This window comes from Triplophysa rosa, linkage group LG25 (assembly GCF_024868665.1).
Source record: "Triplophysa rosa linkage group LG25, Trosa_1v2, whole genome shotgun sequence".
NCBI classification, from domain to species: domain Eukaryota; kingdom Metazoa; phylum Chordata; class Actinopteri; order Cypriniformes; family Nemacheilidae; genus Triplophysa; species Triplophysa rosa.
Genome location: NC_079914.1, coordinates 11,161,783 through 11,178,097, shown reverse-complemented (window position 1 = coordinate 11,178,097; position 16,315 = coordinate 11,161,783). Strand labels below are relative to the sequence as shown.

At 37.9% G+C, this 16,315-nt stretch overlaps 1 protein-coding gene across 1 annotated transcript in view; it reads left to right on the top strand.

The window, feature by feature from the left end:
• gpc5b (glypican 5b) overlaps positions 1–13,596 on the top strand; it is a 38,648-nt gene extending 25,052 nt beyond the window's left edge. The window contains exons 8-9 of the mRNA XM_057326297.1: positions 2,141–2,279; positions 11,451–13,596. Coding sequence (XP_057182280.1) covers positions 2,141–2,279; positions 11,451–11,629 — 318 coding nt within the window. The 3' untranslated portion in view covers positions 11,630–13,596. The remainder of the gene's footprint in view (positions 1–2,140; positions 2,280–11,450) is intronic.
• Positions 13,597–16,315: the final 2,719 nt, after the last annotated feature.

Sequence of the window (16,315 nt, the reverse complement as noted above, 5' to 3'; positions counted from 1 at the left end):
TCCTGCTTTTTTATCTAAATGGAGGGGAGGCAGAAGACATTCCAGTTGTGTTACCATGGCATTCGCCGGACGCGTGGCATAATTCATTACGCACCGGTTCATTAACAGATCCCAAGAGGACCTCATTCAGTCACTGTGAAATGTAATTGTCTGAAGTTCACCGCGGTTCGGTGTCAAAGAGCGAGAAATGCAGGAGAATTAAATTCTTAACGAAGAATTTAAACTAGTAGAAACCAATAGAAGTCGTCCAGGTTTCATTGTAACTAAGTTAAGGCACCAAGGTTCTATACAAATCTTTCTAAATTTAATAGAATAGCTTAGAAAATAGAGTTTATACCACAACTATACAAATGAAAAATTATTGTTGTTATCACTTTCATAGCAATTTTTGTCCAAAACAATAGATCAAATCATATATTTCCATTACATAGTCTTGCTCTACATAGTTGTATATAATAAAAATCAACGTTAAGACTGGCTATTAAACATTTTTAATGGAAAATTGATTTTAATAGAAGCATTCTAGTTTTGTACTTCTTGTCTGAAAGACTTCTGGTGAAACACATGGAGCTATTTGGACTGGATGGATGATTTTGACTCGCATGCTTCAAAGAGACAAATTTCAACGAAACTCTACCATTACAGCTTAAGAATTCAAAGTAGCGCTGCTGTAGTCATTATAGCTGCAGTCTGTGCCAGGTGGTGAATAAAGATGAATGAGTTTTCTCATAAATTTAAAAAAGAATGAAAATTATGAAATAATATAGTGCCAAATTGATCATAGCCACTAATTAGGAATCATTTACAAAACACATTAGATGGGTGATGGCCATTATGAAATATGCAGTTCTGAATTCTTGATTCTTATTGGATGAGACTCAGTGTAAAATATTTGATATATGCACACCTGTGACCTCACATCAGGTTGCTTAGCAACTACAGTTTAGTCATCTAAAGGTATTAATGGAGGATAATGAACTAATTTATGTACATATTTATGTATTACTTTAAGATTTGTTTGTTGTAATATTTGAAGTACACAATTTGAAGTCATTTGTTCAAGCGATACTTCAGGCTTGAATCAAAATTGACCCATGTTTTACTCACCCTCAAGGCATTCTAAGTTAATGTGACGTTCTTCTTGAAGAATAATGCAGTCGGAGTTATAATACCATGTATCCTTTTACTTCCAAGTGGTAGAATGGGAGTGAATGGGGGCAATTTTTTGAAGCTCCAAAAAGTGCATCCATCGATCAAAGAACGGCTATTAACAAGAATGTCTAACATCCGCTGCAGGCGAACGAGAGGCTTGTTTTTCCGGTGACAAAAGCTCCCGCCCAGAGGAGGCGGTGTTTCTATTGGCTGAAAACGAAAAATGCTGTGTTCGTCACAGGAACTTACCTGTGTACTTGCCTGCGTCATTTGCCGGAAAAACAAGCCTCTTGTTTGCCTGCAGCGGATTTTAGACATTATCTTTAATAGCGTCGTCAATATAGATCATTCTCTTAAACAAACACATCGATTCGCTTCAGAATACCTTTGTTTAGACCACGGAGCGGAGCCGTTCTTTGATCGATGGATGCACTTTTTGGAGCTTCAAAAAATTGCCCCCCATTAATTCCCATTCCACCGCTTGGAAGTAAAAGAATACGTGGTATTATAACTCCGACTGGCAAACATGGAGAAATTTTGATTCAGGCCTGAAGTATCACTTTCACCTTCATGTAATTCAAAACCTGTATATGACTCTTTTTTTCTGTGAAACACAAAAGATATTTTGAGACATGTCTCAGTGGTTTTGTCTCCATACAATGGAGGTCGATGGAGTGCAATGTTGTTTGGTTACTGACATTCTTCAAAATATCTTCTTTTATGTTCTGCATGAGAAAGAATGTCATACAGGTTTAAAATGACATGAGGATGAATAAATGATGGGGAAAAAAGTATTCATTTAAGAATCCCTAATATATTGTAATGTAATTATTTGTTACCCTCAGATATCTTTAAGTTACCAATGTAACCAAAAAACTAAAACATGTCAAAGTAGTAAGTGAATAAACACTTTTGAAGTCCACCCAGTCATGCTCTCATAAGAATGTGTGTGTGTTTTAAGAGCTGTCTGTGATTTGTTTTGTTACAGGAGATGAGAGGTGAGACTGGTTTTGGAGCAGATGGTCACGGAGATGCTGAGACGGGCAGTGGTGACGCAACAGATGGAAGCGGCGAGTGCGATGATGAAGACGGCTGTCAAGAATCGGGCCACAGCGAGAGCGAGACAGGTGAGTTTGTTCCCGCTCGTCCTCTGCGGCGACAGCTCACAGTCAACTGTCTGTTTGCGTTTACATGATCCCAAGCTCCCGGGAGACGATATTGTACCCACGTTGCTTAGAAACCCAGAGTCATTTTCTGCCATGTGTTTGTGTTAGGAGGTCAGTCTCTTCTCATTATTTACAGTTCGGACAATAACAGGAACATTTGGATGTTCTTGATCTCTTGCATCTAAATATGAATCATAAATTGAATTAATAAAATCTTATTTTATTCATTAAAACATAAATTAATCACATTTACATTTAATTAATTCCTTCAACTAAATCAATATGGCATTGTTAAACTGCTGTGGTGGAAAAGCATGCTTCACATAAAAGATTCACCTAATAATAGATTAAGAGAATTGGGTGCCGCAGGATATTGCACCAATTTTCAAAGCAGAGCTGCTGTTTGAAATTTGTTTACTGTTGCTCAGGAGCTCCGACATAAAAAAAATTGTGATGTCACCTTTTACCCTTCTCCAAGGTTTATTATAGTTTACTAAAACTGCAACTATAAAAGCACTTAAACTAATCAAAAATGAGAAATTTTGCTCAGCGATAAATTGAAAAGTTTAAGTTGTGGTACTACAACTATTTACAAAAAATTAGGGCTGACAAACGATTATTAATTTGTTCGCTTGTTCGACAAATGATTATTCGTTATTCGTTTGTTCGTTCGTTTGTCGATTAATCGTATGCAAAATTAAAGTTTTGTTTACATACTATGTGTGTGCACTGTGTATAATAATTATGTATATATAAATATACACACATACATGAATATATTTAAGAAATATTTACATGTGTATATTAGGCATGGGCCGAATACCGTTTTCAAGGTATATCGCGGTTTGGAAGTCACGGATTTAAGACCACTAAAGTTTCTGTTATACCGTTCCAAAGGTATGAGCTGTTTGCAGGAATCCATCAGGTTCTGTGCTATATTTTGTTTATGCGTAATTAGTTGTTTGCTCATCTGCATTAAATTTATTTATGTATATGTGTATGGATGAATGCATGTAAATTTAATTTCTGGAAATGCATTTAAAAGTTCCAAATATTTTGTGTTGCTTAAAAATCAAATCTATTGTGTTCAATGTTTTTTACTCAGACATTTAAAATAACACATTTTAAAGCTGCAACTGCAATACCGCAAAACCGTGATAGTTTGGCTTAAGGTTACCATACCGTCAAAATCTCACACCGGCCCATGCCTAGTGTATATACATTTTTATATTAGTATATAATTGAAATTATATATATATATTTTTTTTTTTTTTTTTACCCCGTATGCACACATATATTATGTAAACAAAAACTTTTATTTTGCATACAATTAATTGCAAATAATTGTTTGACAGCCGTACTAAAAATTAATAGAAAACTCAATTAAAAGGAACATTAAAATAAAAATGAATTATGTGGTAATAAATTTAAAAAATAATAATAAATATAAAAAGTAAACTAAAATTAACATGAAAAAATAAAAGCTAATTCAAAATATTTATACAGTACAATACAATACAATAAAACTAATATAAAAAGAATCCCAATAATATAAGTATAACAACTCTTTTTAGAGAATGTTTGTTGAATGCTTAAATGTTTTTAGAGCAATATTTGGCTTGTGTAGCCATGTAGTCTAGGTTAACGCTAAAATTTGCACACCAATTATTTAGTTATTTAAGAATACCTTTGCAGCTTCTAAAGCAGAGATGAATTTATTTTGTTTTCCTGATATCCTCACCAATAGAGAAGTTTTCACAACTAAAGCTTACTTTTAAGCATGAATTACTGTGCTGTGAAATTGACGATAGTTAAACGTGCACTTTCGTCCTCTCTATTTTAGCATAGCGGTTTTTAATCTGTTTTCTTTTCCCAATACCGATTACTTGCTAAAATGAACTGCTGGTATGGCCATTTTAAATCCCTCAAATCCCTTTGGCTTGATGAAAAATGAATTGCTGAATGACAGCCAGTCTCATCCAGGGTCACCGAAGTACACCCCCCCCACCCGGCAGCAACCACAGAGCTGATGATAATCAATCAATTATTCATTTCACAGGAAACGGTTCATTAACGGTGACCAGAGCATTATGATACCCACCTCTCTCTCTCTCGCTCGCTCTCTCTCTCTCTCTTCTTATTGATGATGCTGAGATAAGACGTGCAATTTGCATTGTTTGTTTTTCTCGAAGTACTTTGTTGTAATTGTCTGTGACTACAACACACACAAATAAGCACTGTGGTTTATTGTCCGTCTCTACGGCCACCTCAGACGAAAGCCGAGGTCTGTTTTAGGGGGTGCTCTGAGCTTCTGGATGCAGAACGGGAATGATTTTGCGTGCATGTCCTCTGAGATCTGCATGAAAATTTCACATTGATCTGTTCCTGCAGCCCCTGAGAGTCAGATGTGAGACGGTACGTTCACCATCTGCGTCAATAATGCTAATACAGCTGTGTTGAATCTGAAGCTTTCATTCTGTTGTGCTTAAACGCTAGGCCTGGTTTTGGTTGCCTTGGTAACGAAGGATGCTTCTGTTTGGGGTCTAGGTGGACTTCACCTTTAACTGCTTTAGAGGGTCATTCTGGCATAAATTAATAGCGGTCCTCTAGCGGCAAAGACAAGCCTCATTAATTATTATTGCTCACACTTATGCTCAGTTGAAACATCTAACCCTAAGTATTAAATGTAAGCAATCAAACCAAAGTAAGCTTTTCAAAAAAGTTTTTCCAAAGTAAGCAAATTAGCATTTTTACTAGACAAAGAGAAGGTGAGAAAGAGAAAAACGATCACAACATTGTAGATTCGAACCTGCATGAGTCACATGAGCACCACAGCACAACATACCAGAGACAGGGCCGTGTTGACACACTTTGTAGAAAATGCCTTCACAAAGCTGACAGTTTGTAACACTGTAACTGCTGTGTGCTGTACATTTCTATAACATCTATAACATATATCATATAAAAATCATTTTATTAAGAATATGTTAATAGGAGCCCATAGCAGGATAGCATGTGAAAATCATTGAATCATTTGTTAATGTTAATGCATCGATATTTCCTGTAGCTCAGTGGTTAGAGAATGGCACTAGCAACGCCAAGGTCATGGGTTCAATCCAAGGGATTGCACATACTTAGAAACAAATGTATAGAATAATGCAATGTAAGTCACGTCGGATAAAAGCATCTGCCAAATGCATAAATGTAGATATCACTTTTGCACAAGCAAATAATGTTGAAAAATGTTTTTAATTTCAACAAATCACGTTATTGTGAAAATGCTGTATTGGCTACTATAAATGTTTAAAAGAGTTGTACCTTAACACAGTACAACATAAAATATAGATTTACATATTTGCTTAGTGCTACAGTGTGATAAGTAGAAAGACATTTCTAAGAGCGTGTGTTGTCTTCTCGTTCCCCAACCCTTGGTGCCCTTTTCTTGTTTCGGCCACTGCCCCTCAAAATGTCCGTGCGCGGGCCTGACAGAGGCTCTATCCACTGCACCACAGCACCATACGTATCCTATCCTATTTATTTATTTATGTCCCTGTTTTGTCCTTTTCTGTCCGTCATCAGACCTCTGATTCTGCAGAGCGTGAGGGGGATGTGGTATTTAAAATGTAATTGTATACAGTTGTTTATAGAACCAGAGTCTGATAAGCACTTGCTGAGCTCTACCTCCAGCCGAATGAAACAAATCCTTAACACTTGAGTATAAAAAAGCATACATAAAAAAACTGAACTGATCATTGGGATTTTAAGTATATCAAGTATATATTCAAGAATATGAAAAGAAAATCAATATTTTTACCCATCATTTAACAGCCAAATAGTACATTTGACCTTGCAAGGAATGATGCATTAGGGACAGTTCACCCAAAAATGAAAATTCTGTCATCACTTATTCACCCTTGTGTCATTCCAAATGTGTTTGACTTTCTTACTTCTACAGAACACAAAAGAAGATATTTTGAAGAATGTTGGGAACCAAACAACATTGATTGACTTCCATTGTATGGACACAAAACCACAGAGACATTTCTTAAAATATATATTTTTTTGTGTTTTGCAATAGAAAGAGTCATATACAGATTATGGACAACATAATGATGAATAAATGGTTGAACTATACCTTTAAATTTCACAACTGTACCCTTGAGCAAGACATCAACCCCAAGTTGCTTCAGTTGGCCTATCTTTGTAATGTACAAGTTGCCTCATCCAATCCTGGTCATGTGCTAATGAAAGACTCCGTTTACCTCTATCAAAGCCAAAATGAAGGTCTCCGATTATGTCGGCGACTGGACTGTCCTCCAAACTCTCAGCCAGCTATACTTTGATTAATTAAGTGACATCCATACCCGCGCTATTGAATGGCTGTTGTTGAGAGCGAAAGAAGCCTCATTACTCAATGTGCCAACTCAAGAACACTCTAGTTTAATAAATCAATTAATGCTGTTAATGTGCAAGGATAAATTACAAAAGAGACGGTGCGTTTGCTTTCCGCAGCCGTTTCGTATAAGCGGGTGTACGTGTTGGTTGTGATGTGTGGGTCGGCTGCCATAGTCATCTCTGGGGAATCGTGGCTTGGGTAATAAAGAACTCATTAGTAATTCAACAAGGATTGGACGAGGAGAGATACCTTTACACCCCCCAACCTCAAGCATCTGATGAAGGTCAAACAGTAATGGTGTTTGTATGCGGGGACGAGCGTGTGACCCGAATTTTTGTTCATGCAAATGATCTTCGCCTTTTTCAAAGTCGACACATAAGGGCGTTCGCGACCCAGTTTAATTCCATTATGCAGCTTGTATTAAGATGAAACAAGGTACTAAATGGAAAGATTTTATCTGTTGGAAATCATATACGATCATGGCTGTATACGTACTGCAATGGAACCAAGCGGTTAGAGACAGGTTTGTAAGCGATTTGTGACGTAAAAGAAGGAATTTAAGCTTGTAGCAAATTATTCAATTGAAAAATATAATTAAAGGAGCAATGTGGAGATTTTAGCGGCATCTAGAGGTGAGGTTGCGAATTGCAACCAATGCCTCACTCCACCCCTCACCCCTCCCTTTCAAAGTACTACGGTGGCTGACAGAGGACAAAGATGTTGTCGTGTTTTTGCTTCTTTGCCGAAGGAGATAACGTATTTACGAAACTTGCTCTGTTTGTCACGCAAGCTCTGTTGAAACACGCAGTAGTTTGTCCGTTCAGGGCTACTGTATAAACAACATGGCGTATTTAGATAGAAATAGCTCATTCTAAGGTAATAAAAACATAATGCTTCATAATGTCTTTATACATCTCTGAAGACATAGTTATGTATATCATATTGCATTTCTCTCAATAGACCCTCCAAAAACTATACACTGGAAAAACAATTTTTTTGTTTTTTTGTAATTTGGAATAACATGCACCTATAGTCGTACATAAAATACCAGGAACATGTTGACGAATTTGACTTCAAAATAACAAGACAGTAAACTGTTTGTTTACAATTATTAATATAAATTTACTTCTAAAAAGGGCAAAACTGTACACATCTATACATACAACAGTTCCTGTACAAATGTCTGGGACAAAAGATTATTGTCAATAATCTTTGACTGTTGTTTGTATGGCACACAGCGGTGAACGCTCTCATGTTACGGTGTCGGCATTCATGTGTGTCTGGGTTCATAATTATCAGATTATTTTCTCAGCATCAGACATCGGAGCGGGCATGCTCTGACAGTTTGGTAAACTCTGATTAAGGTGACCTCATCTGACACGAATGTGCAATCTTCTGTCTATCACCACCTGCAGCACTCCATTGCTTGCGTTCGCAAACTGAATTTCTGGGCTAGTTGCTAATGCTAACATAATTTCAAGTTTCCTTTAGATCAGATGCTTTCTCTCACCCTTCCCCCATTTATGTGAAGGAAGATTAGATTGACTCCCAGGGGTAAAACAAGGGAACCGGCTAGTTTAAACCACCAGCTGTGGGAAATATTGCAGACGTTTTGTCTAAAACAGCAGGTTTGCTTAGATTTAGCCCTTAGTGTTTAATAAAAACATCATTCGTTTGACATATGGTGTTGGTCATGTCCGCGAGTGTATTGTGGGTATTAGCTTTAGACTCATTTATTTGGTACATTAAGTGGTATTCACTAAAAAAAGCAAGTTATCAAAGAAACTATGAGACAAGATATGGAAAAAGGTGATAAAAGTAGTAGCCTACAGTAGATGAAAAAGGGTGTATAAAGGGTCTAATAAAAAATAAATCAAATAAAATAAAGGCCTTAATATTATTTGAAAAGCTAAATACATTTTTTTTTTGTGACATAAGAAAATGAAGCTTAAGGCTCTAAAATCATTAGCTAAAAATCAATAAAAACCAAACTAACACTGAAATAAAAACGCATAATGCAATATAATAAATAAATAAATGTGATGAAAGCACTGCAAAAAAATTGCTCAAAATTAACAGGAAAACTAAAAATATAAAAAAATAATTTAACGAAACTACAAAAAATAATTAACCAGAGACTCACACTAGTAAGCAAATACTACAATGCCCAAGCAACTACTCAGAACATCCAAGTAACGTCATAACAACACACTAAAAACCACCCAAAACCTTGGAAACTGCACAGCAATCAGGACAATTTGTACAAAAAAAGTTTATGGCATTCTGTGAATCTAATTACAATACCATGTGAACATGTTTTTTTAAGAGTAACAGCATTAACAGAAACGTATTCACATATTAACAGACATTACTGCAGAAGAGAGTCGTTTTTTTCTAGCCATTACCAAAGCTCCGAACGCTCATCGGTATGTGAACATCTCATTTCTGTCTCATTTTCCGTCACTTTAATTAAAAAGGAAGCAGTAATTTGAATGTCTCCTGCCGCATAAACTCTCATTCATAATTCTGCCGTTGCTGGTAGACGATCACATTTCAACACCTGCTTTTCCAACCTCTGGTTCAAGAAAAACAAAACTAAATGAATGAATAGAAATGTTTTGTCTTCGGGCTTATAAACATCAAGAAGGTTAGCGGCTGCCAACTACCACACATAATTATACCTACGTTGTGGGCGGACAAGCTGACAATAGTGCTCTGTCTGCAAAGGGACGTTATCTTTCGAAGTAGTTTTTCCTGAAAACGTAAGACACAAAAGTTGTACTTTTTTTAAAAGTATTTTTCTCAAATAGATTTTGAAAATCTAGTCATATAATTCGCGTAGAAAAGCTGGTTTTAGCGCACATAAAGGTGAGCCCCCTAGTGGTGGCCGCCATTTTGAGATCACATGACCTGGTTTGCACTCAATTAATTGGTTAGCTACACTAAACAAAACGTTTTTAAGCTTTTTACAACCAAATCAAATGAAGTTGTGTATAGACTTCTCACAGGTTCGTGTTCGTAATGGATTAGGCTGTATGTATATTGTCAAAACTAGGTCAAAGAAGGCCCAGCGCACACTTCAGTGTCATGCTAATATATTAAGTCTGCCGGCTGTGCTCTGTGAGGCGTTGAGAACCATCCACTCGCTTCAGATCTCGGGTGTCTTCTGAGTGCTGTGGCAGCTTGTTCCTGCAACACCTAAAGGTTCATGGGAGAATCTGAAATGCAATCATTCTTTTTGTCACATGTGGTCACGCTTCACTTGCGTATTTGATAGACAGAGAGTAAACACGTTTTTCCCGTAATTATATTGTTTGCCGTCGTATTACGAATGAGTGGGCGCATGTCAAAACAATTATGGCTTTCGATACATTGCCTGTTGTTGTATGTTGGCATTGAACAACCGCCTGCGTAGAAGCTGAATGCATTTTTAATATCCGTCGAATCAAAATTTTAAGCTTTTGACTGCACACCCAAAGTTAGCTTTGCATTACATTTTATTCTGTTCAAGAACCGACCAACTTGAAATACTAGACTGCAAGCAATAAATCGGCAGCTAATGGACTCCCAAAGGTCTAGCTTCAACACTTCCAGTGTAGAAGGTCTGAAAACGGCGTAGACATGCCGTGAGATTAATTATTTAGCCAAAGGCAGCTGTTTTGAATGAGTTTTAGCGGACATTTCTGCAGGTGTCGAAATATATGAATTGAGTGAAAAAATCTCTTTGACATATTCAAACATGCCAAGATACTTGTCGGCACACATGTAACCGTGCAAATGAATTCCTCTGATTTGCATTTTGATAAAAACAAAAAGCATGCCTATATGCTAACAAAAACAATATGCTAAATAAATCTCCAATCTAGACAAATTTATTGCATGACATGTTCAGTGTTATATTACACGCCACATGTGTTCATACTGTTTCACACAACATGTTCTCAGTATCATTTTTATGCATTTCACCCATCAATACCAACCAGCCCTATGGCCATTAGCTCTTAACCTCGATACAAATCACATCGCTTTACCGTTTTAATCGACATCAACAGATCACCTTGCAGTGATTGGAGATAAATGAACCCCATTGTGTATTGTGCACATGGCACAATGGCTATTGTCTTCGAGAGGCAGGTTGAGTTTCATTGGAAAGAGGAAAGAGGTTTGTTGTTTCGTCTCGTCTTGTTTATGTTGGAAAACAAGCAAATTGATGCTCAGAAAACATCGAGACGTGAAGGTTTGCACCCTCATGCACATACTTCTGCTATGTCGACACACTAAAGTCATTTGTGTCCGCATGGACGCTATGCATCATTCCACCGTGACACATTAATGTGCTGGATTCCGTCTGTTTGTTAGGGCACGCCGCCGCTAGGCTCTTAGCCTGGTGTTGATATATCGCCCTGCTCGTCTGCTGTGCAATGCACATATGTTCAACCCAAAGACAAAACTATTATTAGTGTGTGTGCGACAAGCATTTATCACTGCATCCACATTGGGTTTTCTCAAAGTCTTTCTCATTTACATATTTTTTCTGGTAAAAGGGACAGTTCACCCCCCAAAAAATGATTAAAAAAAACCACAGAAGATATTTTGAGAAATGTCTCTGTGGTTTTGTGTTCATTCAATGGAAGTCAATGGGTCCAATGTTGTTTGGTTACCAACATTCTTCAAAATATCTTATTAGCCTTCAAAAAAAAACATTAAAACTAATCACTCTCACACATTTTTCACAGATCCTCAAGACAATGCCAAGAGGAAAATCAACGCACAAATTCCTCCATGGAACCAGCGCCCAGACTCCAGACCCAAACCTGGGGTGAACGTCAATGGAGCCACGCCAACCCTCTCAGCCATCCGAATTCTTACTCTGTTACCCATAATGCTGCTCTTCCTCTCGTCTGATGCCGTCTGACGCTCACGGTCCAGAGCACAGACCTAACTGGAGTATAAAAGAGAGACTCATGCATTGCACTAGTTCCCTTAGAAGTCTGCACATTTGTTTCACGTCAGCCTCCCAGCATGTGACTTTTCACGTCGCCTGTTCAAAAACCACCGCTTATTCGTACTGTTTATTTGCTCTGTCCTGTTTTAAAGGGTTTTATGTAGCTACTAAGTAGTGTACTGTTACTGAAATGTACAGTAAGTGTGAGTGAGACTATTGTCACTTTTATCATAGTTGGTGGTTTACTGTAATATTTCATATCAATTTCAATTTCAGATCATCGAAGATGAATGATTTACAAATATGCTCGTATAGTTCGGTACGTTTGAGAATAAAACATATTACGCCATAGTTGGGATGGCTGCATGTATTGCTGTATGTGTGGAAATATATTTGAGGACGAATGAGGAATTTTAATATTTTATCTGCTTGTATGATCTATATTTTAATATGTCTACCTGGGTGAATCTCAGCAAGAAATGCCTGGGTCATTTTTCACCTCAAAATAAAAGTAAACAATAAATCAATAAATTGATTTATTTTTTTAAATAGGAAAAAAACACTTTATATTTTTTGCATGATTTCTATAACAGTTCACATTACCCTCCTCAAGTTCTTATTAATACCACCTAAATAGCAGTTCTTTAGTAAATCATTTTTTTATTTATATTTTTATTTAATAAATATTTCTATAATAAAACAGCTACATTGTTCTGCTTTATAAATCTGCTGTATTGCAATTGCCACATATTAAAAATTTATATTTTCATTAAACTCAATAAAATGATTTTTGGGTTAAACATGATTTTAGGACATTTACTTTGGGGTTAAAAATGGCCAGACATTCATTCACAGTTTGTCTTTTCACAAGATTTACCCAACTGCTTGTGCAATTCTACATTTTTTTGTGCATTAGTCAAATTGTACATTAACATATTTATACTGAAATTTATGTATACAAAGTGTGCATATGTTATTGTTGTGCACAACAACATTTAAAAATAACAAATATAGGTTTTCATTTAATCCTAGAAATTTGTTTTTAGCCATATGTACTGTAGGCTGTAGGCTGTACTCACGTTATTTTTAGCCATATGTAAGCCCTACAGCATTGCATAACGCTGACATTTAACTGTTCTTCCACATTTACCGCTTTCTTTACACAACTTGTGGATGACGTCACGGTCTTAAATCTTTGGCTTGAATTCATTAATGTCACTTTTCATTGTAACTCTGTCTGACTGTGCTATATTGTCGAAATAAAACCTTGCATATAAATAGATAAATAAAATATCCGATTTTAAAGTAGGCCTATACACATGTCGTTTTGATCTCTCCCTCTCGTGTCTCTTTGAAATGTAGATTTTATTCTTGCACCTCCTCAGTATCAACCACCGAGACATGTAGGCCTAATTCTTATTTGACAGCAGCTTTACATGTTATGTACATGGATCCCAGGCTGCATGCCAGAAGAAATCTGTTTGTGACTATTTTGTGTCTCTTACATTAATCATTTTCGACATATTCTAGTCAACAGATAAGCAATGTTTGACATTTATACCAGTCACACCCAGACAGCACAAACCTGAATCATGTCATCTAGACGTGTTTTAATTTATGCGGCTTCGTTTGATCTGCTGGGTTTTGTTATTTAGATGCGAATTAACCTGTCAATATTTCCTGGTCTCCTGCCACAATGAAACCCTGTATTTTGCTGTTGCTACGTTTTTGGTGCCAACAAAGTGCATGGCAACTGCCATAGGCATGCCAGAAAATTTCCTTTGAAAGCTTGTAAAGGTGAACCCTTTATTCTTTTTGTATTTCACTTATGACTCACTTTCATTTTTTCACTGGCACCTCTGATCAAACAATCAGGGGTTGAGAGCTTGTGGATTACTCAAAAAAATGATTTTACGATACTGTTCACTTTATTTAAACAATTCATTTTAATTTTAATTAACACCATTTTATTAGGTTTTATGTTCAAACACTATTGCGTTGTGTTAAACGGATGAAACTAACTTTGGCTTAACTAAATGTTTACATTTTAAATTGTTAAACATGTTTCAATCAAGTAGATCAAAATAATATGTGATGCTTGTTCTATTTACTTAAATAAATCAAGTTAACACAACACAATTATTTTGAACCACTTTACTTAATCCATTTGAGTCGAGATACATAAATAACTTTCCACACAGGATTTCCACTTCCCATCATGCTTTGCACGGGGCTGAATTGGGAGAGTAAAAGTTGCAATAAAATGTTATTTTATACATCTTTTATCAAAATGATGAAACGGGGATATTTGTTCATGTTTAATACTATTTATGTTTGTATTTAAAAGAGTTTCTGGTAGGTGGACGAAGTACACAACTTCCTTACTTGAGTGAAAGTACATATACTACTGGTCAAATATTAGTCCACTACAAGTAAAAGTTGTAAAGACAGATTCTTACTCAAATAAAAGTACAGAAGTACGTGCTTTTAAAAGATTAGGGTTAGCTGATCTGCCTGGAGCAGGGAGACCGTTCGCTGGATGACCACACCAGGAACTTTTTAGATCTGGCGTGCCTTACAAACTTCCCTGACCACGCCGCCCAGCAAATAGTCCCAAGGAGAATTTCGCCACTTTTGTGGAGTGTGTGCTGGAGAATAATGGACTCTTTTTTTCGTTTGCCCGGCCGAGGACATCTCCAGTCCCACTCCCAACCCAGAGACCAGCCAGCAACCATCACCTGAGACACAGAGTGTCGGCCAGAGCCCCCCGCAGACAGAGAGCCTGAGTCCACCGTGACGCAAGAGCCAGTATGTGAGCCCACGATTGACCCATCATTGCCCCCCGGAGCCTGAGCCTCATGATACGTCTGACCAGTTGCATGAGCCGGCAACACCATCTATCACTGTGGGAGTCCTCGTGGAGTTCGAGGGCTTTGAGGGAAACCCCGCCCCCACTCCTGCCACAGAGAGTGAATGAGGACCCGTCCAGCTCTTCAGAGTCCCCGCTGGTCCCGCCCAGCTCTGTCAGGCTCCTCCTTCCCTCCGGACCCACCGTCATCCTCGGTCGCTCTGGCTCCACCGCGGTCTTCCGGGTCCCCGCCTCTGCCGCGGTCACCTGAGCCAATTGCTTCGCCTTGGTCCTCTGGACCCTCAGTGTCACCCTGGCTCTTCGTCTGTGCGGGTCCACCCTGGGCTCCCCTTCCATCGGCGTCATCTCTGTCACTTGGCCCCCTGGTGTCGCCGGCCATCCACATCTCCAAAATGGCTCCTCCGTCCCCCGACGCCACCCTGGGGCCTTCCCCCGACTGGTCTCTGGACCACCATCTGGCTTCTCCTGCTCCAGGCTCCCCCTGGCTCCTTCCACCGTCCTCACCACCCTGCCCCCACGGACTGCTACCTCTCCCCATTGCCTGCCCCTTGCCTGACCCACGTCCACCTCCCTCGTCCGAAAAATAACGACTTTCATGTTTCATCGTTTAACTTGAATGATTTAATATCACGCCTCCAAATCAATCGACATTCACAATACGTTTTGTTACAGTAATCAAGAAAGGCAGCAGGGGGCGTCTGCTAACACCTTGCAGGTGTTTCTACCACCCCTCCTTTTTGATTCTTCCACAGGACTGGATTCGTTCAGTAACGTTGGCAAAGCGTGTTCCAGTGGTTTGACTGGAGTCACTTCAAAGCGTTCCCAGAAGTCCCTGCGTGTAATTTCGTACGTACATTTTTTGCCGAGAAATATACCGATGAGTATGATGTTTACACACTTATGGTTTATCATTTTTATTTTTTATGTCAATCTGATGTCTTTCCATATTTGATATATGGCTTGAAAAATGAAAACAGCATCGTCGACTAGTAAACTAACTATAGAGCTTGTTAATCAACGTCACGCCGCGTTGAATGTTGACCCATCTTGGGAGGATGGCTGCTAGTGCGTTCAATGCAGTGTTTTGTTTTTCTTGTTTGATTAGGAAATGTAACTATGGTAGGTCGGTTCAGGAAAAGCTTCACTTTCGATTTCTCCATTTGTCAAACAAAACAAGTAACAGTACATATCAAAACAATAATAGCAGCGGAGTATTATCCTCCCAAGATGGGGGCGCCACTGCAACATGCAACATAGGGTGTGACGTGACGTCAGCTTCACGTTATCTTATAGTATTCTGAAGTGGTTTCATATTGTTTAAAGGTGCTCAAATCACTAGATTAAAAAACGCCATGTTTACATGACAATATGCTTCCTTATAGTTTTACTGTATGCTTTAAAACAAACATTCAGACTTACTTAAATGAAAAAAATCGATTGTCTTACCCATTGTGTTAAAAGTTGAAACGTAAACAATGTTACTACTCTGACATATTTTCTGTACGCTTTCAAACAACTTTATCTATAATATAGATTTGTGATGTGACAGGAAATATCCGTAAATGTGTTTATCTTCCCAGTCGCATCATTAATACAGCCGCTCGCATGAACGCGCACAAACATGCACGCGCTTGCTCTGAAACACGAAGACACAGATGAAGAAACTTTAACACACACACACCCAAGAAACTATTAAGTGTTGGGAATAAAAAACACAAAAGAGACGATTGTTGACAAACACTGTGTGTTTAGAGCTATTAAATGTGTGTCGGTAGCATTTTGGATAC